Source organism: Vigna unguiculata, chromosome 1 (assembly GCF_037176805.1).
Source record: "Vigna unguiculata cultivar grain cowpea cultivar isolate G323 ecotype 2 chromosome 1, ASM3717680v1, whole genome shotgun sequence".
In the NCBI taxonomy this organism is placed as follows: domain Eukaryota; kingdom Viridiplantae; phylum Streptophyta; class Magnoliopsida; order Fabales; family Fabaceae; genus Vigna; species Vigna unguiculata.
In genome coordinates this window covers 49,037,850-49,064,176 of record NC_140792.1, presented here as the reverse complement: position 1 = coordinate 49,064,176, position 26,327 = coordinate 49,037,850, and the positions used below count along the sequence as shown (strand labels likewise).

Genomic DNA, 26,327 nt, shown 5'->3' with positions numbered 1-26,327 from the left:
TAAGAGATTAAAAATATATTTAACCGGAACTTTTATAAGGTATTATTATATCAATGATCACGATTAAAAAAAATACATACTCCTATTCATTAATATGAATATTTGAGACAAGAACTCAAATTTTATTTTTGTCCTTCAATTATATGTCTTTGTTTTGATAATATACTTTCAATTTTAATATAACAGAATATGAATAATTTTCTTAACATTCTTATTTTAATTCAAATACAAAGAAATGAAATACTTAGTTATTATGTTTGTGTGAAATTATTTTAATCATAATCATTAGTATTTATAGGTATTTACATTTAATTTTAATAAGTAAATTAAAATTTAATTATTTATACGTATATTATAATATTTAAATACATGTAAACCTCAATTGAAAACAATCTGAACAAACACTGATCAATAAAATACGTTGTCAATGTTAATTAACAGAAATAATTTTAAAACATTGAGAAAAAAACAACATCAATCAATATTAACTAACTTAAATTTAATATGTTAAAGTGTCGCAAAAAAAAATGTTGAGAGCAAGAGAAAGGCGGTAAAAGAAGGGTATAAAAGGAAATTAAGGAATAGAAGGGCACTAAGGAGGTTTGATTTGAATTAAAGAGGCGAGAAGAAAGGTGCAGAGGGTAGTAGTTTACATGGAATGAGTAGAAGAGGAGAGTGAGTGAGCAAAGGAGGGAGAAAATGAGCACCGTTGATAAAATGCTGATCAAGGGCATCCGGAGTTTCGACCCGGAGAACAAGAACGTCATCACCTTCTTCAAGCCCTTAACCCTAATCGTTGGTCCCAACGGTGCCGGCAAGACCGTACGATCAATCCATCCATTTATTTTTTTCTTTATCTTTATCTTTCTTGTTTTTTCTTTCCAGAATGCAATCTTTTCTCCTTCTGCAGACCATCATCGAGTGTTTGAAGCTTTCTTGCACCGGCGAGTTGCCTCCTAATGCCAGGTCTGGCCACAGTTTCATCCACGACCCCAAGGTAATCTATAACCCTAGTCTCACTCTCTTTTTAACTAAGTATTCGATTAATCGATTGTTTCTTTTATCTGGGAAGGTCGCCGGGGAAACCGAAACCAAGGGACAGATTAAGCTCCGATTCAAGACGGCCGCCGGCAAAGACGTGGTCTGCGTCAGGTCCTTTCAGCTTACGCAAAAGGCCTCTAAAATGGAATACAAGGCTATTGAGAGTGTGCTTCAGACCATTAATCCTCACACGGGAGAGGTATTACACTTCTTGACTTTCTTTTACTTCTTCACTCTCTTCCCATTAACCCATCTTCTATACTCTGTCAGAAAGTTTGCCTCAGCTATCGATGCGCTGACATGGATAGAGAGATTCCTGCGCTCATGGGTGTTTCCAAGGCCATTCTCGAAAACGTTATATTCGTTCACCAAGATGAAGCCAACTGGCCCCTACAGGATCCTTCCACCTTAAAGAAGAAGTTTGACGACATCTTTTCCGCAACTCGGTATCTTTCCTTCCCTTTCTCCACTCTCTTCCGCTGTTTTTTTTTTTTTTTTTTTCACTCAACATATTCTAATACATGTCGTACACATATGCTTCCCACTCAATGTACAGATACACCAAGGCATTGGAAGTTATAAAGAAACTTCACAAGGAGCAGGCTCAAGAGATAAAGACTTACAAGCTCAAACTGGAACATCTTCAAACTCTCAAAGATGCTGCTTATAAGGTCTCTTTTCTCTTCCTAGATATCACCGAACTCTGTAAATGTTAACAACAACAATAATAATTAAATAAAGTTTGCTCTTTCGCTCTTTATTCTAACAATTGCTAACCCTACAAAACCGCTCATTCTATTGCCTTCTCTCAATTGTAAGTTAATGCGACCTGTTAAAGTGTTTGAAAACATATACTTTTTTGTTCTATTTTATTCGAGCACATTTCCACTACTTGTATAGTACCTGTTGTGCCCCATTTATATGACACTGTTCTCTTTGTATTCCCAATAGAAGGAAAAAAATAACCATTTCATTTTATGCAAGGACAAATTACTGTATGGAGGACCAAAATTTTGTAGAGACCTAACACGTCATACCAAAATTGAAAGAAAATCTAATGTGTAGTTTTATTTTGTTATAGCTAAGGGAAAGCATTGCACACGATCAAGAGAAAACAGAGTCTGTAAAGTGTCAAGTACTGCAGTTGGAAGATAGCATTAAACAATTGGAGGATAAAATTCATCATGCAGAGGAAACGTTGAAAGATTTGCGAAAACTGCAAGAGCAGATATCAACTAAAACTGCTCAGCGAAGCACCCTGCTTAAGGAACAAGAGAAGCAACATGCTGCACTTGTTGAGGAGAATGAAGGTAAGTGTTGAACATGGTATACATATGTGTGTGTGTGCATTTCCATCATTGAGCCAGTTTTGAATTTTGTATCTCCTAAATTGTTGTATTTCCTGATGGATTTACAGACATGCCCTGTGAAATATATATATATATATATATATATATATATATATATATATATATATATATATATATATATATATATATATATATATATATATATATATATATATATATATATATATATATGAAGTTTCTAATGCCTTTTTCTTTTTCTGCATTTGATATTTAATTAGATTCTGATGAGTTATTGTTGGAATGGAAGACCAAGTTTGATGAAAGGATTGCAATTTTAGAAGCAAAGATAAGAAAGTTGAAAAGAGAATCGGATGATGCTACCGAGAAAGGTACTGCCCTCACGAATAACATTGGTCATACCATCAAAGAGATTGCCAAACTACAAGCTGAAGCAGAAGTAAATGAATTGATACACAAGCTGCCTATACTGACATCTTGTTTTGCATTGTGTTATCGTAATTTTGTTACTATTTTGAACTTCAGGCTCACATGTCTTTGAAGAATGAGCGTGATTCCTCCATTCAAGATCTTTTTACTACATATAGTTTAGGGTCTCTTCCAACTTCTCCTTTCAGTGATGAGGTTGCTTTAAATCTCTCTAGGCGTGTAAAATCAAGGTTGGCAGATCTTGAGAAAGATCTTGATGAGAAAAAGGTGATTTTTTCTGTTCCCTCTTTCCGGTTTTTGTGTGTATGTTCACTTTTACGTGGCTCACAAATGAGAATTTGAGGAATTTTCAGTGATGTTTTCTTGCTGTTACTTGGTATTTGGCATAAAGGGTCGTTTTTTCTTCTCTGTATATTCAATTGGCAGTATTGTAGTGGGTTTTTGGTGGATATGCAAAGAGATTGGAATGCTTTGTACACTTGGTGTTTACCATTTTACAGGTTTTTCCTTTGGCAAGAATATTGTCTCTGCTCCTGTGGCTCTTTCTTCGTTTCACTGTTCAGTGAATTCATTTTCATTTTTAAAGAATGTGGTTGGCTAAATTTACCAACTTTTAAAATTATTTTCACCATATCAAAAGTAAGAAAACTACATGATTGTGACTGTTTTCCTCTTTTGTGCAGAAAGCAAATGACAACGAACTTGAGATGGCATGGGATTGCTACATGGATGCTAATGACCGTTGGAAAGATATTGAGGCTAAAATAAAGGCCATGCAAGGGATCAAGGTTGGGTGTTTCATTCCAATACATACATTTATTGTCAAATGTCTTTATCTTACTTGCACAATGTTAATACGTTATGTTTGCAGGATGGCATTCTGAAGCGCATTGAAGAGAAGAAAAACGAGCTCGATTCATCTGAACATCAAATGACTAATGTGAACTTATCTCACATAGATGAAAGAGAAAGACATTTGGTAAGGCACCCACTCTCTGTTGTTGTTTAGTAATCTGTAACCCTATTTGTGGACTTCTGACCAATATGATTAGCATATTTTGAGTAATGTTTGCAGAAAAAGGAGATTGAGAAGAAGGAAAGTCAACTATCTCAAAGACAATTTGAATCCATTATACCTCAAATGCAAAATGAGATATTTAGTGTAGATCAAAAGATTAGGGCTGTCAATTCAGAGAAGGATATCATGACTGCTGATTCAGCGGACAGAGTTATGCTATCTCATAAGAAAGCAGAGTTGGAAAATCGGAAAAAGAAACATAAGAAAATGTAAATCCATTTTGTTTGTATTCCCTTTACCCTCCACTTTTTGTTCTTTAGAATTATGTTTCAAAGTTGGCTATCATCTCTGTTTATTATATTTTATAGGTTTGATGACCTAAAGGACAAAATTAGAAAGGTGCTGAAAGGGAGGGTTCCTCTTGATAAGGATGTGAAAAAGGAAATTACTCAAGCATTAAGGTTGGGAAAATCTTTTATTTTTTTTTTTATTTTTTTTATGTTTACTCATAGTTGTAAGCACTTACCTCTTGAATTTGGGATGGGAACCTAACTCCATCCGGAAATGTATAAGGGGAGAATTGTTCAACCTTTTATAAGCTCTACGTTGGCCAAATGTACAGTTGATGTGAAATCTCAAACACACTCCTCATGTTTAAAACTGGTTGAACCAAGTTCACTTTGAGAGTTGAGGATGAGCCAAGATAAGATTTATGATATGTTGGAGTTGCAAGTATAAGTGAAAAAAGTCTCACATTGGGTAAGAATGCAAAGTAAATCACAATTTACCTTGTATTGAATTTTCTTTCTGGTGCAGGGCTGTTGGAGCGGAATTTGATGATATGAATGCAAAGTACCGCGATGCTGAGAAGGAAGTCAATATGTTGCAAATAAAAATACAAGAAGTTAATGGTAACCTATCCAAACACCGCAAGGATTTGGAATGTAAGTGCTGTCTATCATTCAAAGAAGTTGAGTATAAACATTTTAGTTTTTGAAGGAATTCAATGTTTGAGTTCTGCATGCTCGTTGCAATGGTTCACAGGATGCGCTTGCCTAGTTGTCATGCCAATAGATTACTATTAGGCATATCAACATGATAATATGAAGTAAATATAAATAGCCTTTCTTTTATTTAGCATTTTGTACGTGTCTCTTGAAATAGGTGATGATGCCCACTTGATATTTTTTATTTTTTCATGCTGCATCCTCTTTGCCCTAGCTTGGTTTCTTTCTTCCACCATGCTGAATAACTGAAGACAGTTTTGTACCATTTATATTTAAATGATTTTCTTGCAGCAAGAAAGAGATTTATTGATTCGAAGCTTCAGTCTTTGGATCAGCAATGTTCTGGACTTGATTCTTATCTCAAAGTTTTAGAGTCTTCCAAGGAAAAAAGAGATGTACAGAGAAGGTTTATTTGTGTCAGACCATATTGTTGATGTCGTTTTTGTGACCATATCAAAGTGTTTGTGTTGTCACTGGTATGCTGTTTCCATATCAACTAATACTTTGTCTTATGATTGCTTGCAGCAAATATAATATTGCTGATGGTATGAGGCAGATGTTTGATCCTTTTGAAAGGGTTGCCAGAGCTCATCATGTTTGCCCTTGCTGTGAGCGGCCCTTCTCTCCAGAAGAAGAAGACAATTTTGTCAAGAAGGTTTTAACTTCAAATCCTGTTATTACATATTTACATTATCTATTGGCTTTGAGCAAGCACGTTATGTAGTTTTGAATTGCACTTTTTCAATGACAGCAAAGAGTGAAGGCAGCTAGTTCAGCTGAACATATGAAAGTTCTCGCTGTGGAATCCTCAAATGCAGAGTCTCATTTTCAGCAGCTGGACAAGCTTAGGATGGTTTACGAAGAATATGTTAAACTTGGCAAGGAGACCATCCCTAATACTGAAAAGGAACTTCAGCAACTTAAAGATGAGATGGATGACAAATCTCAGGCTCTTGATGATGTAACGATCATAAGTTCTTTTAAAGATTTTCTGGAAATTTCTTTTAATTAGATTGAGTTCCAACGTTTACTTCCTTTCTGAAATGTTTTTATATCAATTATTTGTTTAGCACTTCCTCTGGCTTAATGCAGCAAGCATATCTTAGAAAAAAATTGATGGTCCTTTTTCTAAGGAATTTTATATTTTACTGGAAACAGTATATTTCTTGACCTTGTTTGCCTAATTAAATATTATGAATGTCTGTTTTTTATTGACAATTAAGGATAGGAGGCTTTTTAAAGTTATTAATAACAAGGGTAAATTTGATACACCGATAACATTGTTTTAAAAATTCAAAAATTCAACAAAGTAAACTGAGTTAATTATTTTTATTGGTCTGTGCGGTTCTGTTAGAAGTGCCTTGTACCAGAGAGTGTAGTATCTGTTTCCCCTTTTTGCTTTCCGTTAACTTGTTTTGGGTTATACAATTGCTGAAATTTTCAGGTTTTAGGTGTTTTAGCACAAGTGAAAACTGACAAGGATTTAGTTGACACATTGGTGCAACCTGTTGAAAATGCTGATCGGCTTTTCGAAGAAATTCAAGATTTGCAAAAGCAAGTTGAGGATTTAGAAGATAAGCTTGATTTTCGTGGACAGGGAGTGAAGTCTCTGGAAGAGATTCAACTGGAGCTTAAAACCCTGCAGAGCACCAAGTAAACAGCTTAAGTTTTTTTACTGTTTACTAACATGGGCAATTTTACCATCTCAAGCCATTAAGATAATTGAATTCTGTCATATTCACATCATCTCCATTTCCTAAGTGCTCTTATACTTATCATGAGAATAGTTTCAGTTTTGTTTCTTATTCTTATCATTATTTCCATTCTTATCTTGTTTAAAAGGGACAATTTGCAATCTGAATTGGAGAGGTTGAGGGATGAACAAATACATATGGAGAAGGATCTATCACATATTTGTAACCGGCGGCACAATCTAACGGAGGAGAAATTGAAAGCAACCAACTTATTGCAAGGTGTTAAGAGATTAGAAGAAGAATTGGAACGTTTGACTGAAGAAAAGACTCAAGTTGATCTTGATGAGAAGGTGTTTAATTATGTGATACATTGATGCATATTTAGTTGTTGTTATAGGCTTGGGCAATTGCCTCTTTTTACCCCTTTCTACTAAACACACATTTTCATCAGAAAAATTAGTAAAATTGTCAATGCTCTCATGACAGAAAGTGCAATTATCAGTCATTGTTCCTTTTTTTTCAACTACTTTTGGTGCATTGCTTATAATTTGTCGTCCAATTTGTTGTGTTGTATTTGTGTCTATATATACTAAACAGCTTTTCCGTTGTTGCCTTTCAAAATTCCCAACCTTATATGTTCTGTTTGTGTATATAACCCTCTGTTTCCAAAATATTTCCTTCAAAATTTCCAATAATTCTAAAAAAGGCTCTAGTTTTTTTCTCTCTCTTTGCCATGTCAAAATACATAGTATCACCCAGAATTTGTGTATTTGCAGCATTTGGCAGATGCTCTCGGACCTTTTTCCGTTGAGAAAGATAGATTACTGGCTAACTATAATGATATGAAAATTAGACTCAACCTTGAGTACGAGGACCTGGCTGAGCAAAAGAGAAGTTACAAGCAAGAAGCTGAATCACTTTTCAGAATGAATTCTAAGATCAAAGAGTGAGCTTATCTTATTGAAAGTTGTTGTTTTTAAGACCCCAAATTTCTTTAACACATGTTTCGTTTGATCAGGTATTCCGATTTAAAGAAAGGAGATAGGTTGAAGGAACTGCAGGAAAAGAATTCTCGATCACAAACTGAACTTGAAAGTTGTGATACCAGGAAGAAGGAAATTTCAGCTGAGTTAGTCAAAAGTAAAGATTTGATGCAAAATCAAGATCAGTTAAGAAGAAAAATTGATGACAACTTAAATTATAGGAAAACTAAGGCTGAAGTGGATGAGCTAGCACATGAAATTGAAACACTAGAAGAAAATATATTAAAGGCTGGTGGGATCTCTACCATTGAAACTGAACGCCAGAAACTATCACAGGAGAGGGAGAGACTTCTTTCAGAGGTATTTCAAATCCCTGAAGCACACGTCTATGGTTGCAACCGATCGCAAGTAGCCAATTACCATTTCTATGATCACATCTTTGATATTCCTTCTAGTGTCGAAATGACTCATTTGTCTCTTTGGTTATATATCTGTACCTTGATGATAGGTAAACCGGTGCCGTGGAACAATGTCTGTTTACCAAAGCAATATTTCCAAAAATAAGGTTGATCTTAAGCAGGCTCAATATAAGGACATAGATAAGCGATACTTCGACCAGCTTATCCAGCTTAAGGTGTAATCACATGTGATTTCATATTCTTATTCTTTCTTTAATTCTCTCTTTTATATTGTTGACACGACAATTCATCGTTCTTTGCAGACAACTGAAATGGCCAACAAGGATCTGGACAGATACTACAATGCACTTGATAAGTGAGTTGCTTAAAATTCATTAATGTTCAACATTACATCAAGTTTGTATTCTTTGTTGTGTGATAGGCATGGTTTTGCAATGCATAACTAAGATCACTCCTTTTGTCCTCACAAGGCCATTTCTCTCTTGTTCTTCAAAAGCTGATACATGTAACCATCGCACTTTGCATTGTGAGGTGCTGAGGTCACTCAGCACCTTTGGTATAAGCTGTTGGGGTAAAATACTGGATCTCTTTGTTCGGTATAATTCTATTATGTATCGCTATTGTATTTACCTTCCAAAGGGTGTGTTGTATGTGTTGGGAATGCAAAGTGCACATTAATTATTCTTCCACCCCACTAGAAAAAATGAAGATTGAGTTAGTGGTTCCTTAAGTATCAATATATGAGATTTAATCCCATTATAAACCCTGTAAGTTTTTTAATTTTATGCAACCAAGCCCCTTCCCTTATTGGAATTGAGCGCCCTTTGCTTATGTGGTGGCGTTAAAACACATCATTTGGCATGTGTAAACTGGTTGATTGGGGGCTTAACTGTGGAAACTGGTTAACTATCAGTTGAACAAGGGGCATCCAAAAGCACCGAAGTGTATTAAACCAAAGACAATGAAAAATATAACTAAAAGGGAGAGAGAGACACATTTTTGAAGAAGTTCATAAAGTTGGTTTGCAGGGTAATATTTATCGTGCCTGAAATACAATTACAAATTACAATATGAAAGCATATTAAACCGTCTATTTCAAGCATTAATCAATAAGGATACACTTAATAACAAAATTAGATACTTGTGTGTTAAATTACTGATGTATTCTGCATTCATTTTGTTCCTTGGTGGCTCTTAATGATTCATAAGGGCACTGATGCGCTTCCACACAATGAAAATGGAAGAGATCAACAAAATTATTAGGGAGTTGTGGCAGCAAACCTATAGAGGGCAAGACATAGACTACATCAGTATTCATTCAGACTCCGAAGGTGCAGGGACCCGTTCCTACAGTTACAAGGTTTGACATGTCATATTGAAAACCAATTCCTTCAGAAACTGTCTAATTTCCTTCCCAGTAAATATTGTTCCTTTGCATTCCGTACAGGTTCTTATGCAGACTGGTGATGCAGAGTTGGAGATGAGAGGAAGATGTAGTGCTGGTCAGAAGGTATGTTATCACCCTTTTCTTAATTAATTAAAAATAATAAACAATAAATTTTACTTAACTGGGGTTCTAGGTTCTGGCATCTCTTATCATACGTTTGGCACTGGCTGAAACGTTTTGTCTCAATTGTGGAATACTTGCGCTGGATGAACCTACCACAAATTTGGATGGACCAAATGCTGAAAGTCTGGCTGCAGCTCTTGTAAGGTATAAGATGGATTGCTTAGTTCTGATTAAACTACTATTAATGAATTTATTAAAATTTAATGTGGTGGTTTCTTGATTAAAAATGAAGGATCATGGAGGACAGGAAAGGGCAGGAAAATTTTCAGCTAATTGTAATCACTCATGATGAGCGTTTTGCTCAACTGATTGGTCAGCGCCAGCATGCAGAGAGATATTATCGTGTCGCCAAAGATGATCTGTAAGAACAACAATATTACTGTTTCATCACTATCGCTTGATAAATTCTGTTTACAGAACTTCACTAACTTTTCTCTCACATTTTCAGTCAGCACAGTATAATCGAAAGTCAGGAGATATTTGACTGAAGGTCGTATTGTTTATACGAAATTGTAAAGCCCGACATCCCTCAACTTACTCATGCGCGTTTTACAATACTTCTTTTAACATTTTACTTATTTTGATATGCTTCCATTTTTGTAAGGGCCTGCTGAAATGACACTGTAAAATGTGGACGTAGAAAGGATGACACGACCATTTGTAATGTATAACTTTTACTTTCTTTCTCGGGGGATTAAAAAAATTATTGGAAGTTGAAGTTCGATGAAGATGTCATAACAAATTATCATAAATTACTAATATATGTTCCCACGGAAGTTGTTTGTCATAGATACTGTGTTTCTTTTAGTCTTATGTTTACCCGAGTTTAACTAGTACGTAATATTATTATTTTTAATGACAAATAATATCTTTTTTAAAGTTTGTAAATTAATTTTGTTTTTGAAATAAATACAAATTACAGTAATATAATGCTTGTATAAAATGCGAATTTGTTATTTAGAGCTTGTTTCCTATGAACTTTATTTTCTCTATGACAACTAAAAAGAGAATGATAGTATGACTTCTATTTTTTATTTTCATTCTTCACTTTCTATGGATTGTTGATTAATTTATTATTATCTTTTTTTAATAATCAATTTTATACTAAGTTATGTCAGGAAAAAAAGTAAATGATGAATTTTTCAAACTAAAATATGGAATTTGGGGATGGTTTAATTAATATATTTTGGTTAAGTAATTTGTAATTGTAATAGAGGGCAAGGGGTTTGGTTGGTATATATATGCTTAGAAAAGTGCTCTGCTTTGATTTATGCTGTGTGGTGATCTAGTTTTCTGTCGTAATGGAACTTTTAGATTCAGTTAAATCCCCTTTTTAAGGTTAATCTTATACTGTGTTTATGCCAAAAATAGTGGAAACTTTAATTACAAAAGTTTATCATTTACATCAATTAGGAATAGATGCGCCAGTTAGGGTATTTCTTCTATCGAATATAATTTTTCCAGTAACTAATGTTTTCTTTAAAATTAAAACTGAGATATTATTGTATGACTTTACTGTTTTAATTAGTGCAGTAAGAAGTAGAGGGTAAAACATAATTTCTTTTTTCATCCAATAGTCCGCTAAATAAAATTCGTAGTCTAATGTTGTGACTGTCATGTTAACAGCATAGAAATAATAGAACAGGGCCATGTTCCTCGTTAATTTGACTTATAACCTCAGACGTTAGGAATAAAGGCGTTAAATTAAATACTCGTAACTTTAGATCATCTCATGTATGTTAATCGTTTTTTTTTGCATGGCAAAGGTTAACACTTTTCTGTGTATGATATGCAGGTTTGGTGCTCAATGACATTGTATTGCAAGTTCCTAGGTGCAATTGAGGACAAAAATTACGACAATTTGAGTAAACGAGCTTAGAATAAACGAGCTTAGAATAGACGCTTGTATATCATTTAGACTATACTATAGCCAGGAAGTTTAAATGCAATTCTTTCATCTATCATATCTCTCAACCTTTGAGCGTCCTTAAATCTCCCAACACCAACAAGAATATTGGACATAAGAACATAATCCCCACCGTGTCCTCTCTCCATCTCTAGTACTTTTCTGGTCACCCTCTGACCAATTTCAACATTATTATGAACACTGCAAGCACCCAACAACGTTCTCCACATCACAGCATTGGCAACCTCATGAGGTACCTCTGAAGCAACCTTTTCTGCTTCTTCTAACCTCCCAGCCCTCCCCAGCATATCTATCACACAACCGTAGTGTTTGATATCTGGCACAACTTCACAATCCTTTACCATTTTAACAAAAAAATTGAGGCCTTCTTCAACCAATCCTCCATGACTACAGGCACTCAAAACACTAAGGAATGTCACACGGTTTGGCCTAAGTCCAGCCTTCTCCATGTTTTCAAAAGTCTCCAGAGCTTCCCTCCCCATCCCATTCATTGCAAAACCAGAGATTGCTGAAGTCCATGATACCAAATTCTTCCTCTGATCAGGTAACTCCTGCAAGAATCTATTCACACTTGCTATGCATCCACACTTTGCATACAAATCAATTAATGCATTGGTAATGCGTATGTCAGAGGAATTGAACCCTCTCTTCTCCGCATATCCATGAGCTGATTGACATATCTTAATACACCCAATATTCGCAATAGCAGGAAAAATGGTCAAAAGAGTAACTTGAGTAGGTTCTATACCATCAACTTCGATCATTTCCCTAAACAAAGTTAAAGCTTTCGTGGGCTGATTCCTGCGTGTGTATCCATCAATAACAAGGGTCCACGACACTACACTCCGAGAAGGCATCTGATTAAACACAGAAAGTGCAAGTTCAACCTCCTCCCATTTGATCAAACCAGTGAGAAAAACATTCCAAGTGACTAAGCTTCTGCGCGGCATTTGGTAGAACACTTGTGCGGCTTCAACTAAAAGACCCGAACTTGAGTACATTTGCAACAGCCCAGTTTGCACATACACATGAAACTGAAACCCAACCTTGAAAATGAGGGCGTGGAGTTGAATCCCAAAGTGGGTGCAGGTTGGATTGGCAGAAGCGTTAGAAAGAAAGGCAAAAGAGAAGGTGTCAAGGGAAGGGTATGTGAAGAAAGTGTGGGAGTGTTGGGTGTAGCTAAAGAAGTGAAGAGCTAGGTGGGGGGAAGGGCCACGGGAGTAACAGCGGATGACGTTGTTGAAGAGGAGTAAACAAGTGGAGGTGTCGTGAAAAGGGTAGTGAAAGAGGCCAGAGGTGATAATGTGACAGTGAATTTGTTGCAGAATTTTGGGTTGAGAAGGATGTTTGAGAAGAAGAGAGAGCAAGTGTTGTGGATGTTTAGGTTTAGGAGGCGCGATTTCAAGACATGGAAAACGGTGAGAGATGGTGGTGGTGGTGGATATGGCTGCCGCTGTTACAAAAGCTGAAAGGGACAAAGGGTACTTTGGTTTCAAGAGTGACATTTTACCAAGCCATGTTTCAAGATGCACATACACCGTAATAGATCCAAACAATTTTTTCATCAAGATCATATAACAACATAACCAGGTATACGGTGGTGTCTTTTTGTTAAAACAAAATTATATCTGGGAAGTAATTTACTTTTAAGTTATTAGTTTACCCAAAATTATAAAAAATATGATAAATAATCATTTTATTACGAGACACTTTTTTCTAAAAATGTCCATTAATTTTTAGTTATATGTTAAAAAAATAATTTTATAGCACCGACAAAAAGAATAATGAATGCAGATATGTGTATTTATTTTAGTATATCATTGATACACGATCTTGTACATTTCTTTTTGTTAATTTTTTTTTTTTGATTACATGTCCACCCTAAATTTGGTTTGCTTTTAGAAAAATATATTAAAAATGGTTGAAGTAGGTTTTAGGAAATATTGCCTTAATCTTTGGTTTGGTTTCAAGAGTGACATTTTACCAACCATATTCCATGACCACAAAACCAAGGGTATAAAATACATGCAATTTCTATTGTAAAATAAAATCATTTTAAATGCTGTATTTTTTTTTACTTTTCTTTATTTAATTTTTCGAAGTTAAATATATTTTTTTTGAATTCACAGACAACAAATCACATGAAACTGGAAGATGGTGAGAAACCACTAAACCAATAAACTATTTTGAAATTCAACCCAAGATGCACATTCAACATAATAGATCCAAACAATTTTATTACGAAGAAACTTTTTTTCTCAAAAAATTAATCAACATGTCCATTAATTTTTAATTATATAAGAATTTCTTAAAAAATAATTTTATAGCACCGACAAAAAAATAATGAATGCAGGTCTGTGTAGTGGATCAATGATACGCGTTATCGTACATTTTTTTTTTAACTTTTTTTTTTTCATTACATTGTCCACCCTAAATTTGGTTTGTTTTTAAAAAAATATTAAAAATGGTTGAAATAGGTTTTAGGAAATACTGCCATAATGTTTTTGAAAAGGTAAAAAATCACCTCATATCTCAGAATAATATTTCTTCTAAGTCTTTCTTTTCTAAAAATATAAACATACATTTGTTGATTCTACATTATGTTTACAATATTTTGCCATTAATGAATAATGTTTATTAGAGTCTAAACAAAATAAGCGTGAAGTATATTCAAGTACGATATCTTATTCCATATTTTTAATTGAAACAAGTTTATTGAAATGGTCGAAGATTGTTTTTGAAGTTGTATTGTCAGACGTAATATGTTTTCTGAAAGGTAAAAATTGCCAGAAAGAACATGTGAAAGAACCTACTTCTGCTAAAAAGAATAGCTAACAAATGTGTGTCCCAAAATAGAATTTATTTTCCAAAACATGAACTTGCCAGAATGATTCTCATGCTGCTGCTGCAGGAGGAATGACTTCTGAATGTAAATGTAAACAATAGTAATGATAAACCAATAATGGCGATGATTAAGGTATAGATATAATAAAACCAGAAACAGAGAAATGAACTCAAAAACCAACAAGTTGTCTACATGACACCGAAAAGAAAAGATCTGTGATGAAGAGATGCATTTTGAAGGGAATCTAGTCCTTGTACTTCAACTCAGACACTAGGAAACCGGGCATATCGAAGGAGGCTGAAAATTTCTCAACATCAACTTTGAGATCTTCAATAGCCTTATTGTTCACCAGGCCCTTGTTGAAATCCTTCAAAAGTTTCCCATACTCCTTCTGGATCTCCAGCGTCAGAGTCACTGCACGGTGAAGGAACTCTCCGATCTGTTCGAAGTCCTTCTCCACCAACCCCCTAGAAGTCATGGCTGGTGCACCTGTTAACAGATCACAAACTCATGTCAACTACTCCTGCAAATTTATGAATTCTGCTAATCTCTCATAAAACTCTGATAATTGGTTTGGCAGTAACATTACATAAACAGGGATTTCAATTTTGGCTTTTCAGTATAAAAGAGAATGTGTTACCAATTCGCACTCCTCCAGGTGCCAGTGCACTGCTATCACCAAAGACAGCATTTTTGTTGACAGTAATGTTGCAGAGGTCACAGAGTTTCTCTACCTTGTTGCCTGGGAGAAGTGTGTGGGAAATGCATTAACAAATTGAAGTGAGGTGTTATGGTTTCTGTAGTATGAGTAGAAGCTTACCAGTTAGGCCAAGGGGGCGGAGATCCCACAAGACAAGGTGGTTCTCAGTTCCTCCGGTGACAAGACTGTAACCCTTGTTCATCAAGTAATTTCCAAGTGCAACTGCATTTGCCTTAACCTGCTTCGCGTATGCCTTGAATCCAGGGCTCATAGCCTGTTTCAATGCAACAGCAAGTGCCCCAATCTGGTGATTGTGAGGACCCCCCTGGAGGGAAGGGAACACTGCAAAGTTTATTTTGTCTTCAAAATCGTACACTGCATTCTCAGCCTGCCCTTTCTTCGGCGGTTTAGGTCCCTTCCGGTAGAAGATCATACCGGCCCTAGGACCCCTCAAGCTCTTGTGGGTCGTTGTGGTCACAATGTCACAGTACTCGAATGGATTGTTAGCTTCCTGCATCATCATCATTCATTTCACACACCAACCCAATATGCATGCATTTCTGGAATACAATTGAAGAAAACACACAGATCTGATATAGTGTTTACCTGAGCAGCAACAAGACCACTGATGTGAGCCATGTCACAGAGCAAGAGAGCACCGCACTTGTCGGCTACCTGTCTGAACCTGGCATAGTCCCAGTCCCTAGGGTAGGCACTGCCACCACAGATGATCAGCTTGGGCCTGAAATCCAATGCTTTCTCCTCCAACTTGTCGTAGTGGATGAATCCGGTGGTGGAACTCACCTTGTAAGGCAAACTCTCAAAGTAAATGGAGGTTGCAGAGATCTTCTTCCCACCGGAGGTGTAGTAGCCGTGGGTGAGGTGGCCACCGGAGGGGAGATCCAAGCCCATGATGCGGTCGTGGGGCTGGAGCACAGCGGTGTAGGCGGCGAAGTTGGCCGGAGAACCTGAGTAGGGTTGGACGTTGACGCCCCATCGGGAGGGATCGAGATGGAAGGCCTCGAGGGCGCGGGAACGGCACAGGTTCTCAATCTGATCGATGAACTCGTTGCCACCGTAGTAGCGGTTGCCGGGCATACCCTCGGAGTACTTGTTGGTGAGGGCACTCCCCAGCGCCTCTATGACCGCGAAGGAAGTGAAGTTCTCCGACGCTATGAGCTCGATTCCCCGACACTGCCGACGCTTCTCCTTCTCAATGAGGTCGTGGATTTCTGGGTCCACGGTCGCCAACGGCGTGTTACCCCACGCGCTCACAGCTTCCATTATTTGGTTATGCTTCTGAAGACACAGAGGCAGAGTCCGAAACAAAGAAGCAGCAAAGCAAGAAAGTGCAGTGTACACTGTGCCCTCTCTTCTCATCCCATATCCCCTTAAATAGAGCCACTCCTCATTTCCCCCACCATATCTTCATGTACCATTCTACCCCTCACACCCTTTGTTTTTGTGACACCATCTATGTGAGGCCCCACAAGCTTGAATTTTTCTTTGAATACAAGGAAAGGCTTCAATTTTACTTGAATTTGGAAGTGTATGCATCAACCTACTACCTTTGTTTTCATTGAAAATTATCACTGTGTTCTCCCCATGTATATTGTAGTGTAGTTGGTGGCTTAACTTACTGAGATTTTCCAAAGAGGGTTGGTGAGGGTGGCAATGTCCTTTCCTTCTTTTACCAACCCCCACGCTCATTCCTGCTTCTATCGGCACCGCTTCCTTCAGATTTACTCCCAGACCGCGCTCGCGCTATCACTTGGAATTCAAAATTGTTCTGTTAAATTCAAAATTAGTTTATGTGACGATATATAATTATTATTATTACTAAGTGATGATATATATTAAATTGTTTAAAATGTATATGATTAATATTAAAATTAATAAAATAAAATGATGTTGTTAAATTGAGAATGTGAAAGTGAGGAACAAGAAGAGCGGAGTGAAGATCGGAGGTAGAAGTGTGGGATCGGAGAAAAGGGGAGAGAGTGCAATAATAGGAAAAGTAGGTGAGGGATAGATCCGGAAGGAGAGGAAGGAAAAGAATGGGCTTGGTGAAGAGGAGGGTATTTAAAGGGGAAGGGGAGGGAGAGGAAGAGCATCGAATCGATCATCGTCGATCCAAGAACAAGAAGAGGAAGAAGATCTATCATCGAAAATGGCGTTGCAAGTGGAGAAAACAAGCAGTGGGAGGGAGTACAAGGTGAAGGACATGAGCCTCGCCGACTTCGGGAGATTGGAGATTGAGCTGGCGGAGGTTGAAATGCCGGGGCTCATCTCCTGCCGGAAGGAGTACGGACCCTCTCAGCCCTTCAAAGGAACAAGGATCACCGGCTCCCTCCACATGACCATCCAAACCGCCATCCTCATCGAGACCCTCACTGCCCTCGGCGCTGAGGTCCGCTGGTGCTCCTGCAACATCTTCTCCACCCAGGACCACGCCGCCGCCGCCATTGCCCGCGACAGCGCCGCCGTCTTCGCCTGGAAGGGCGAGACCCTCCAGGAATACTGGTGGTGCACCGAGCGCGCCCTCGATTGGGGCCCCGACGGTGGCCCCGATCTCATCGTCGACGACGGCGGCGACACCACTCTCCTCATTCACGAGGGTGTCAAGGCGGAGCAGGCCTTCGAGAAGTCGGGGCAGTTGCCGGACCCCTCCTCCTCAGACAACGCGGAGTTCCAGATCGTGCTCACCATCATCAAGGATGGCTTGAAGACCGATCCCAAGAAGTACCACAGGATGAAGGACAGACTGGTGGGCGTCTCCGAAGAAACCACCACCGGTGTCAAGAGGCTCTACCAGATGCAGGCCAACGGCACCCTCTTGTTCCCAGCCATCAATGTCAATGACTCTGTCACCAAGAGCAAGGTAACCAACCTACTCGTGGCACTCATTTCATTTCCTCCTCTTTTTCACATATTACGAGTCTTTTATGTTGTATTGTGTGGTGTTGTGTTGTGCGATCGCAGTTCGATAACTTGTATGGTTGCCGTCACTCCCTCCCCGATGGACTGATGAGAGCCACTGACGTGATGATCGCCGGTAAGGTCGCCGTTGTTTGTGGTTATGGAGATGTTGGAAAGGGTTGTGCCGCTGCCATGAAGGTTGCCGGGGCCCGTGTGATTGTGACGGAAATCGATCCCATCTGTGCTCTTCAGGCTATGATGGAGGGTCTTCAGGTTCTGACTCTGGAGGATGTTGTCTCTGTGGCGGACATTTTCGTCACCACCACCGGGAACAAGGACATCATCATGGTGAGCCACATGAAGAAAATGAAGAACAATGCGATTGTGTGCAACATTGGGCACTTCGACAATGAAATCGACATGATGGGGCTTGAGAACTACCCTGGTGTGAAGCGCATTAGTATTAAGCCTCAAACCGACAGATGGGTTTTCCCTGAGACGAAGACAGGGATCATTGTGTTGGCCGAGGGTCGTCTGATGAACTTGGGGTGTGCGACGGGCCACCCCAGCTTTGTGATGTCCTGCTCCTTCACCAACCAGGTCATCGCTCAGCTTGAGCTGTGGAAGGAGAAGGGTACTGGGAAGTACGAAAAGAAGGTTTATGTTTTGCCCAAACAGCTTGATGAGAAAGTTGCTGCTCTTCACCTTGGCCAGCTAGGAGCTAAACTCACCAAGCTCACCAAGGATCAGGCTGATTACATCAGTGTCCCTGTTGAGGGTCCATACAAGCCTGCTCATTACAGATACTGATCCCAGGGACAATCAACACAAACATCCTTTTTCAAATTTCTCCTAGATTAGGTATTTTTCTTTTCCTAGGATCATCACAATGTGACCAAATGGGTCTCAATAAGGCTTTTGCTGCGGCTGTGTGGGTTGAGATTTAGCAGCTATCATATTTATTGTAGTCTATCTTTCAATATACGAAACAGAACATGCAAAAATAATACTTGTTATTCAGACACGAATTAAGGTGTCTGTTTACATCCAATTCTGTATTTCTTTGATGTCCTTTATGTTTTATTTCAAACGCTTCAACTAACCTGATCATATAATTTTCTTAAGAATATCACGTCACTGAAATTTATGTTATCAGTTGAACATAAAGAAGCTTCTGATTGAAGTACTTGAAATAAGAATATATATTGCACTGACATAGTAAGAGGACATCAAGTGTTGTTTCATTCTCTTGTTTAAAGATATTGTAGCTGGAAATGAGCTACAAAAATGGTTTGAATTTGAGGAGTCCAGAATAGTAAGCAGATGAAGAGTTCCGATCGTGTGAGTAAAAAGACTGAAGTGAACGGTAATAAATAGTTGTCTTCTTGTTGGCTTCAATGGCTTGGAACAGCTTAATTCAGTCACAGTCTCTGCAACTTGTCCCTCCCTGAATATATGCCCCATCTTGCAGGCTCACCTTCTTATAATCTTAACTCTATTATCAGATCATAGTAAACAGCCACGTACATTCCAATTTGTGGGAAAAAAAAAAAACAGAAACAAATAATTTCAAATAAATTTTCTAAATTAATTTATTTTTACTTAGTCAATGAATATCTTATTTCACTGATGAAAAATAGCCAAAATCTCTATAACTTAATTTCTAAACAATAGCCAAAAAGAGCTCACCGTATATTTCGAATTGTGGGAAAAAAAATCTTTGATCGAGTCATTGTATCTGCATATTTTATGTTGGATTTTTTATGTGTAATAGAAATATTTACTCATTTTAAAATCAAATTTTCTTAAGAAAAATATGTAAAACCGTATAGTATTTGTTAATTCATTTTAGAACACAATAAAATATTTACCTATCGTATTTTTAGTAATTACCATTGGTGTTTGTTAAATTGAATAGATTATTTATCCCTTCTTTTTTATAGGACTGTCATCTGACTGATATTTTTGTTTAGTTTGTCTCAATTGAAGGATTTCTTCGTTAGTTTCTTACTGTTGCTTCCCGGGAGTAGCATTTTTGTAGGCAGTGACTTTGGTTCTTAATTTTATAAATAGTGATAAGCTATTCAGGGAAAGAGAGGACACACGAGAAACGAAACAAGAAATCATTTTTGGTTTGAGTTGTTTAATATAAACATTTTTTTATCCCACAATTGAAGAACCTGCTAATCCTAACCTCACCAGTGCTATAGGTCTTTTATCATCATTACTGTTTGTAAAGAAAAATAATGGAGAAAGTGGTAGAGTTTAGATACCTAAAATCGGATCCAGCAGACGCACTCACTGATGCACATTGCATAGCATAATTGCGCCCACCAAATACCAATAGCAGCAATGATCAAGCCATCATCATAACTGCGTTTAGAAGCTTCAAAATGCTTTCCACCCAACACGTTTCTCCTTCCAATCCAAAGCTAACAAAATCAAGATTCACGTTTACACAGCTTTTAACATTCATTTCAAATCCAATGAGCCAAGTCAAAGTTTTCAAACTAAGCCTTTTAGCCTTTCTACATTTCACATTCACATTATTCCAGTATTCCTAATCTACTTCCCTCACCACACACTATTCTAACAACGCCACATGGACCATCTTCGGTTCATACAAATACAGTTGGACAAGGGTCCCATGAAAATCCCACAAGTGACCAGACAAAGCACACCCAAGATAGAGTTCAGTAATTAATTGTTTGTGAATAATGTTTAGAACATCTTTCCAACTTCTGTCATTTTAGGCAAACTTTTACTACCATCCAGTGAAAAATATGATCCCTGTGTAAGCTATTTACAGAGATGTTACCATTTAAAACAATCAACAACCAGTAACAGATAATTATTGAACACATCCTGGCAAAAACTGGATAATATAATGCCATAGAGGCTAATTTTCACAGGTATACATCTTTCATATTCTGACAATAATCACAAGCAATATCATCCAACTTTATGACGTGGAGAAAGAAATTGTATGAGCCAGTTGGATGGAGTTGCTATAAAGACGAAAGAAGGAGTTGATCCTTCTATTTTCGGAAGGGATGGTACACTGTTACAAACACTCTGCAACACTGAATTGATGTGGTTAAATAAGCTAAAGGGGGAATGGGAAATCAGAGTACCTTTGTACCCAAGGAAAATAATTCCAATTGAGGTAACAGAAGTAGAAAAACATTGATCACCCAACATATATGCGTAAGAAATGGTTTTTAATTTTCTGAACACTCAACCTACAACAACAAAAGATCCGAAAGCCACAACTTCAGAAAAAGGGTTGGCAAGTAACATCTTTTCTTACGTTATCAGAAACCTCAAAAGCAGTATTAGATGCAACGTTTCCAACAGCCTGTCAAGGCTGGTGCTAAATTGACAAAAAGTATGGAATTACAGACTTTCCTATCAGACACCTCGACTTTAATGATGGACTGATTGTGCTGTTTACTTCGGAGTTAAGTTCCTATCTGGTGTTAAGCTTCAAAATTATGTTACATAACTTGGTTAACTATTCAAACTGCAAAGGCTGCTTAGGTGACCAAGATTAGCATCGTCCTGTTCTAAACAATAAGACATGATCCACAAAATCTTGCTCTGCTAACATTCAAGAAAGTAAGGAAAAGTAGAATTGAAAAACCTGCAGGAGTTGGCTATATAGACTCGAGAGCCCACAGTAGTACTCAATAGTCTAAAATTAGATCAGGGCAAAATGTTTTAAATGAGGTGGTTTTGCAATTCATTTTCTTTAGATGTTATTTTGTCGACCCGCATGAAGAAATCAACTTCTTTTCCCTTGCAATCAGCATCTGGTTTATGTTAGGAGCTATCTTCTGCACTAGAAGGTTGGTTTGTCTCATGCCGATTGATTTTCCCAATTCCACTCTAAAACTTAACATTTGCTGACACCAGAACTTCAAGAAAAACCTAGCTTCTGGGAAAATATCTAATTAATGACAAGAAAAAAGTTAAACGCTGCAGCTAATCCCCATGGAAAGTTGTTGTATGGATAATTTTTTCTGTTTTGCTAAAAAGGATATCGTTTAATTTTTCCAGACCCTGCTTCCAACAAAATGATATCACCAAATTAAAATAGTAGCCACAATTTTGTATCGTATCTGTAACAAACAAGCATGATAATCCCATGGAAAATGTGGAATCTTCTGGGAAAGAAAAATCGATACTTTCATAGACACGGTGGTTCAAAAGTAAAACAGAAAGCATTTAAAGGGGTGATCTTAACTACAAAGGAAAGATAATGGGGGAAAGAAAGGGGGAAAAGAGAAGGGAGAAGAGTTTCCCCCATTCATGGTGAGTTCTAATTCTAACCTATCAAGTCTTGATGTCTTGACCTCTTGCACATGCAGTAATTACCTCGCAGCCTCTGTTATAAGGATTGGCTCGTATTGCATGACAATTGTAGTAAGAAGCTCCAGCTCTGTCACAGGGAACCATGTCTCTCTTCAGTGTCTCGTAGCTAATGTACTTTTTCTGCATTGCCAGAACTCTTCTGTTGGTCTCCGAATCCATGTCTGGGTCGGTCAAACTCAAACACTCTCCGATGGTTTTGGTGCAAACCCTTTTGGTCATCACAGCCATTTCATTGTGTTTCAGCAAATTGAGGTCCACAAACGATAGGCCGTTGCAGATTGGAGGATGGGCGTGGAGCAGAAGAAGGGCGAGACAGAGGGAGACAGTGGAAAGGAATCTGGGTTGGGACATCCTTGTGTTGTGTTTTGAGATCTTTTGTTTTTGAGACAGTGAAAGTGAGATGCGTGGTCGCTGGAGGGTTATAAATGGGGGCAGTAGGTGTAGGAGTGGCGCAGCACAGTAACATAGCATCGCATAGCAGATGTTGTGTTACAACTAGTCAACCATATTAGTGCCATCATTACTGTCAGCAACGCAGAATCAGAGAAATCATTACATTCCAGAATTAGTACACACTCACTCAATTTTATTCATTTTTCACACTTGTTAGGTTACTATCCTCATCCTCTCATCACATCACATCGATGCTTCATTAATCATTTCTCCCTTAATTACCTCTTATTTCTCTTGCTGTTCCATGAAAAAAAAAACCGTAAAAAGTGGTCTTTGTTTTTCACTTTCCCCATAAATTTTAGTCTTACTTAACTACTTATTTAAAGAACATCATGAATAGTGTTTTCCTGATATATATTTGAATTTCTTCTCGTGATGTGTTAGGAGCACAGTAGAAATACAAAAGTCCTTTTTTATGTGCAGCGTAGGTATCTTTCATATCACAGTCAAGAGTCAATTTCCTTCTGGATGTTAAATTCTTTGAATAAAAAATTACATACAGACCAAAGAAGAGTCCTTTTACGACTCATGAACCATCCGCGAGAAAATAAAATATATTAGCAATCACATAGCTAATCACTTGTCAAAACGTAATTGACAAATTCAAATACTCTTACTGTTGTTGTGGTTATATTTTATAAAAAAAAAAATCTAATCTAACTAAATTATTGGTCACAAAGTGATTCACAGAGACAAGAAAATGACAGTTTTACCACGCCAAAAAGGCTACCGAGAATACTGAAACAAAAAAGAAAAGGAAGAATGGAGAAAGAATACGGAAAATTAAAGTTAAACTGAAACAATTAAGAATCAACCATTTGAGTTCAAATATGTTAACCAGAAATGTGCACTGATATACCTTTTTGTTGTGTGTGAATAGAGCTTTTCCAATCGATAGGTCGACAAAAAGAATAAGTGGAAGAAGTAATAATAAAGCAAGAAAACTGAGCTAAGCAGAGAGCATCTGCAATTAACTAGTTAACTTTGAGAGAGATAAAATTATGCATTACGGACAAAATGACCTTATTTTAGTTCAGGGTGTGTTTATTTGTAAATTTGGAAAATAAAAGTAGTAGCTATAAAACAATGATTGAATTGCTGTGGAATATGAAGTTTACAGTGCAAGGAGTCCTACATCTCAGTAAAACAGAAATGTATGTGGCTCGAAGAAAGTAACAAATTATTGTGCTTTTCTGCCTCTTCAAATATGTAACGGCACCAGACATTCTCGTTATCGTGTTCAACAGTCTCAATCAAGTAACAAAGAGTACGACTGAATTAAAAATAGCATCTTGATCGTTTTATACAGCACTGACACGGCTCAGAAATCAAGAGTTGTATCTGTTGCTGATGTCACCCCAACTTTCCATCATATTACCGGAATAGAATGATATGATATTACTTATGTCGTCTAAAGATAAAGATAAAAGTGAAAAGAAATGCAGTGCAGAAGTGGCAATCAAAATGCAGAACAGAAAAGAATGCATTTCCAATTCAAACTTTTACTACCCATCGGACAAAGAAATGCCACGTTATTGTTGTTAAATAAAAACATTCTAAACATTAATGTCTACAAAAACTGTTACCTCGTATACATCAGTGATAATGTGTCCAAGACAAGTGCAGATTATCCATATTTTACACAAAATAGGCATAAAAATTGATGTCAAGTTTCAAGTAGTATGTTTAATTTATCATGTAAAACTCACATACCAATATCAAAACTAGTATTAAGGATCCAGGACAATATGGTCAGAGTGTGAGTTGATCCCTGTCCATGACATTTCCAGAGATTCCATGAACCGAGCGCCCTTCATTTTCATCAGCAACATAAGCATTTACTTTGTGGGTGGACATTGAGTTTTCGGTGTCAGAACAACCTGGTCTTTCAGTAAGGAACTGTTCCCAGAACACATCATTTACTCTGACCGGAGCAGTTGGGGTAGCTTCAGCTGAATTAGTGTCCTCGTTTAGACTTCTGCTTGAAGAGGCTCCAGCGTCATATTCTTTAATATCATTGGCACAAAATTTTGATCCTTCCAATTTGCCAAATTCTGCACAGTCTATTAGGGATGGGGCTCTATCATGGCATGTGTTTCTCTTGGCTTGTAATGGAGAAGATGCCAGAGATAGATTCAAAAGACAGGATATATAACTGTCACCATCTTCATATTTTGAATCTAATCTGGGGCTCTCAGAAGCTGTGGCGGTTCGTGATAGACAAGAATGCATCTCAAAATTAAGAGACTCTCCAGTTTGTGCAAGCTCTGCTATCTCCGGAAGCATCATCTTATGTGGGCTTTCTCCATCTTCATTTGAACTCTGTGTACTACATGACACCACCAAGTTCATTTCTGAAACAGCAGGTGACAATTCCAGTGTGAGTTTATCGGAGAAATCTTGATGAGAAACATCTCCAAATTCCGATCCAAAACATTCAACCAACGTGTTTCCAGCAACTTGATCACGGTCCTCAAGCTGAGGAGGTAATCGCCTTTTCTTGTTATAAGCCAGCAAATCCATGGACTCGATTTTGCGAGTGATGTGTTGAACGAGAGTAGGATTGTGAAGAGCGTTTTGAAAGAAGGTGAGCAGATTTTGCTGCCTCTTCTCCATGTCATCCAATCGCAGAAGCAGATCTTGAAGATGAGTGTTGGCAGCGGAGTGGTGTTGTTTGAAGCGGAAAATATTGGATTGAATGGTGGTCTTGTCGTGTGAAAGTTTCTCTATCTGTTCCTCAAATGCAGACCTTTCTGAATCCACAACGGGGTGTGTGAGTGAGTGACTGTGGATAGGTTTCCTGCGGTGAATATTCTTTAGAAGATGCTTTTGATCTTTCACAAAATCTTCATTAGCAAACTCCCATCGCTCAGGGTGTACTTTTCTAAATCCCTGACAATAGAGGTGCGTAGGGAAATTTGGCAGAGCTCAATAGTATGCAAAAATAATCAATCGTTCTTTCATTTTAAACACTTTTGAATTCAGAGGCAGAGTATACATATATATAAGCAGAAGCATACAAGAAAAAAGAGAATGGCATGAAGCATGCAGAGACAGAGACAGAGACAGAGACAGAGACAGAGACAGAGAGAGAGAGATAGATACATAGGTGTTAAGCTGTCGGATGAAGCTGGAAAAGTTGTTGTGTTTGAAAAAAGTGGGAAGAAGAAGGCGAGAAAATTCAGCGGGGTTCCAAACGATGAAGGTGTTGTTGTTGGAACTCCACGATACTATTTCCTCCGTCGATGAATCATCCACCATCTCGTATGTCTTCAGTAGGAACGGTGCCGGACCTGCCGAACCTGACCCTGACCCTATTCCCTCCATTTTCGTCTTCTTTCTCTTCTGATGATAGATACAACCCAACACGACACAAAAACACGCAACTTCTTATTCCTATTTGATCTTACGTAAGTAGAGTTGACTTTTACTTTGTCTCTGTTAACGAAGCCCTACCGGATCGATGCTTCCGTAAACACCAATTCACCGCCTTACCATTTTCTTTACCTTTAACCCTTCTTCTTCAAAAACCATGCAACACCTCTTACTGTTCCTTTAACCCTATGTTGTCTACTTATAAACTATTATTATTATATAATTGATTATGCATTTACTTAGTT

The 26,327-nt window shown here is 37.5% G+C and overlaps 5 protein-coding genes and 1 pseudogene across 11 annotated transcripts; 2 read left to right on the top strand and 4 right to left on the bottom strand.

Moving 5' to 3' along the window:
* Positions 1-600: 600 nt before the first annotated feature.
* Positions 601-13,123, top strand: RAD50 (DNA repair-recombination protein (RAD50)). 7 transcript variants are annotated; one of them, XM_085676041.1, is made up of 28 exons: positions 601-822; positions 911-997; positions 1,073-1,240; positions 1,312-1,487; positions 1,598-1,712; positions 2,123-2,351; positions 2,630-2,808; positions 2,895-3,065; positions 3,482-3,586; positions 3,670-3,777; positions 3,874-4,085; positions 4,185-4,277; positions 4,633-4,760; positions 5,115-5,229; positions 5,349-5,478; positions 5,575-5,784; positions 6,268-6,476; positions 6,666-6,867; positions 7,294-7,463; positions 7,536-7,860; positions 8,009-8,134; positions 8,222-8,274; positions 9,129-9,279; positions 9,367-9,429; positions 9,500-9,633; positions 9,722-9,850; positions 9,938-10,001; positions 11,285-13,123. In XM_085676041.1, the coding sequence occupies exons 1-27, from the start codon at positions 700-702 to the stop codon at positions 9,975-9,977; spliced, it is 3,951 nt and encodes a 1,316-aa protein (XP_085532167.1). In that variant the 5' UTR covers positions 601-699; the 3' UTR covers positions 9,978-10,001; positions 11,285-13,123. The 7 variants fall into 7 exon arrangements, with proteins under 7 accessions (XP_085532167.1, XP_085532164.1, XP_085532168.1 ...); XM_085676038.1 differs by lacking the exon at positions 11,285-13,123 and adding an exon at positions 10,094-10,278; XM_085676042.1 differs by lacking the exon at positions 11,285-13,123 and having other exon boundaries at positions 8,009-8,065; positions 9,938-10,278.
* Positions 11,225-12,984, bottom strand: LOC114191303 (pentatricopeptide repeat-containing protein At1g09220, mitochondrial pseudogene; annotated as a pseudogene).
* Positions 13,124-14,257: 1,134 nt separating the features above from the next.
* On the bottom strand, positions 14,258-16,345 carry LOC114179474 (serine hydroxymethyltransferase 4). The gene is made up of 4 exons (XM_028065827.1): positions 15,568-16,345; positions 15,082-15,472; positions 14,902-15,003; positions 14,258-14,750 (listed from the first exon to the last, which is right to left on the bottom strand). The coding sequence occupies exons 1-4, from the start codon at positions 16,339-16,341 to the stop codon at positions 14,506-14,508; spliced, it is 1,512 nt and encodes a 503-aa protein (XP_027921628.1). The 5' UTR covers positions 16,342-16,345; the 3' UTR covers positions 14,258-14,505.
* Positions 16,346-16,489: 144 nt separating this feature from the next.
* LOC114179482 (adenosylhomocysteinase-like) lies at positions 16,490-18,931 on the top strand. The gene is made up of 2 exons (XM_028065837.2): positions 16,490-17,842; positions 17,944-18,931. The coding sequence occupies exons 1-2, from the start codon at positions 17,132-17,134 to the stop codon at positions 18,688-18,690; spliced, it is 1,458 nt and encodes a 485-aa protein (XP_027921638.2). The 5' UTR covers positions 16,490-17,131; the 3' UTR covers positions 18,691-18,931.
* A 3,015-nt stretch (positions 18,932-21,946) lies between these two features.
* On the bottom strand, positions 21,947-22,806 carry LOC114179500 (uncharacterized). The gene has a single exon (XM_028065860.2). The coding sequence runs from the start codon at positions 22,723-22,725 to the stop codon at positions 22,216-22,218; it is 510 nt and encodes a 169-aa protein (XP_027921661.1). The 5' UTR covers positions 22,726-22,806; the 3' UTR covers positions 21,947-22,215.
* Positions 22,045-26,245, bottom strand: LOC114179490 (heat stress transcription factor A-5-like). The gene is made up of 2 exons (XM_028065849.2): positions 25,813-26,245; positions 22,045-25,599 (listed from the first exon to the last, which is right to left on the bottom strand). The coding sequence occupies exons 1-2, from the start codon at positions 26,032-26,034 to the stop codon at positions 24,460-24,462; spliced, it is 1,362 nt and encodes a 453-aa protein (XP_027921650.2). The 5' UTR covers positions 26,035-26,245; the 3' UTR covers positions 22,045-24,459.
* Between the last annotated feature and the right edge of the window lie 82 nt (positions 26,246-26,327).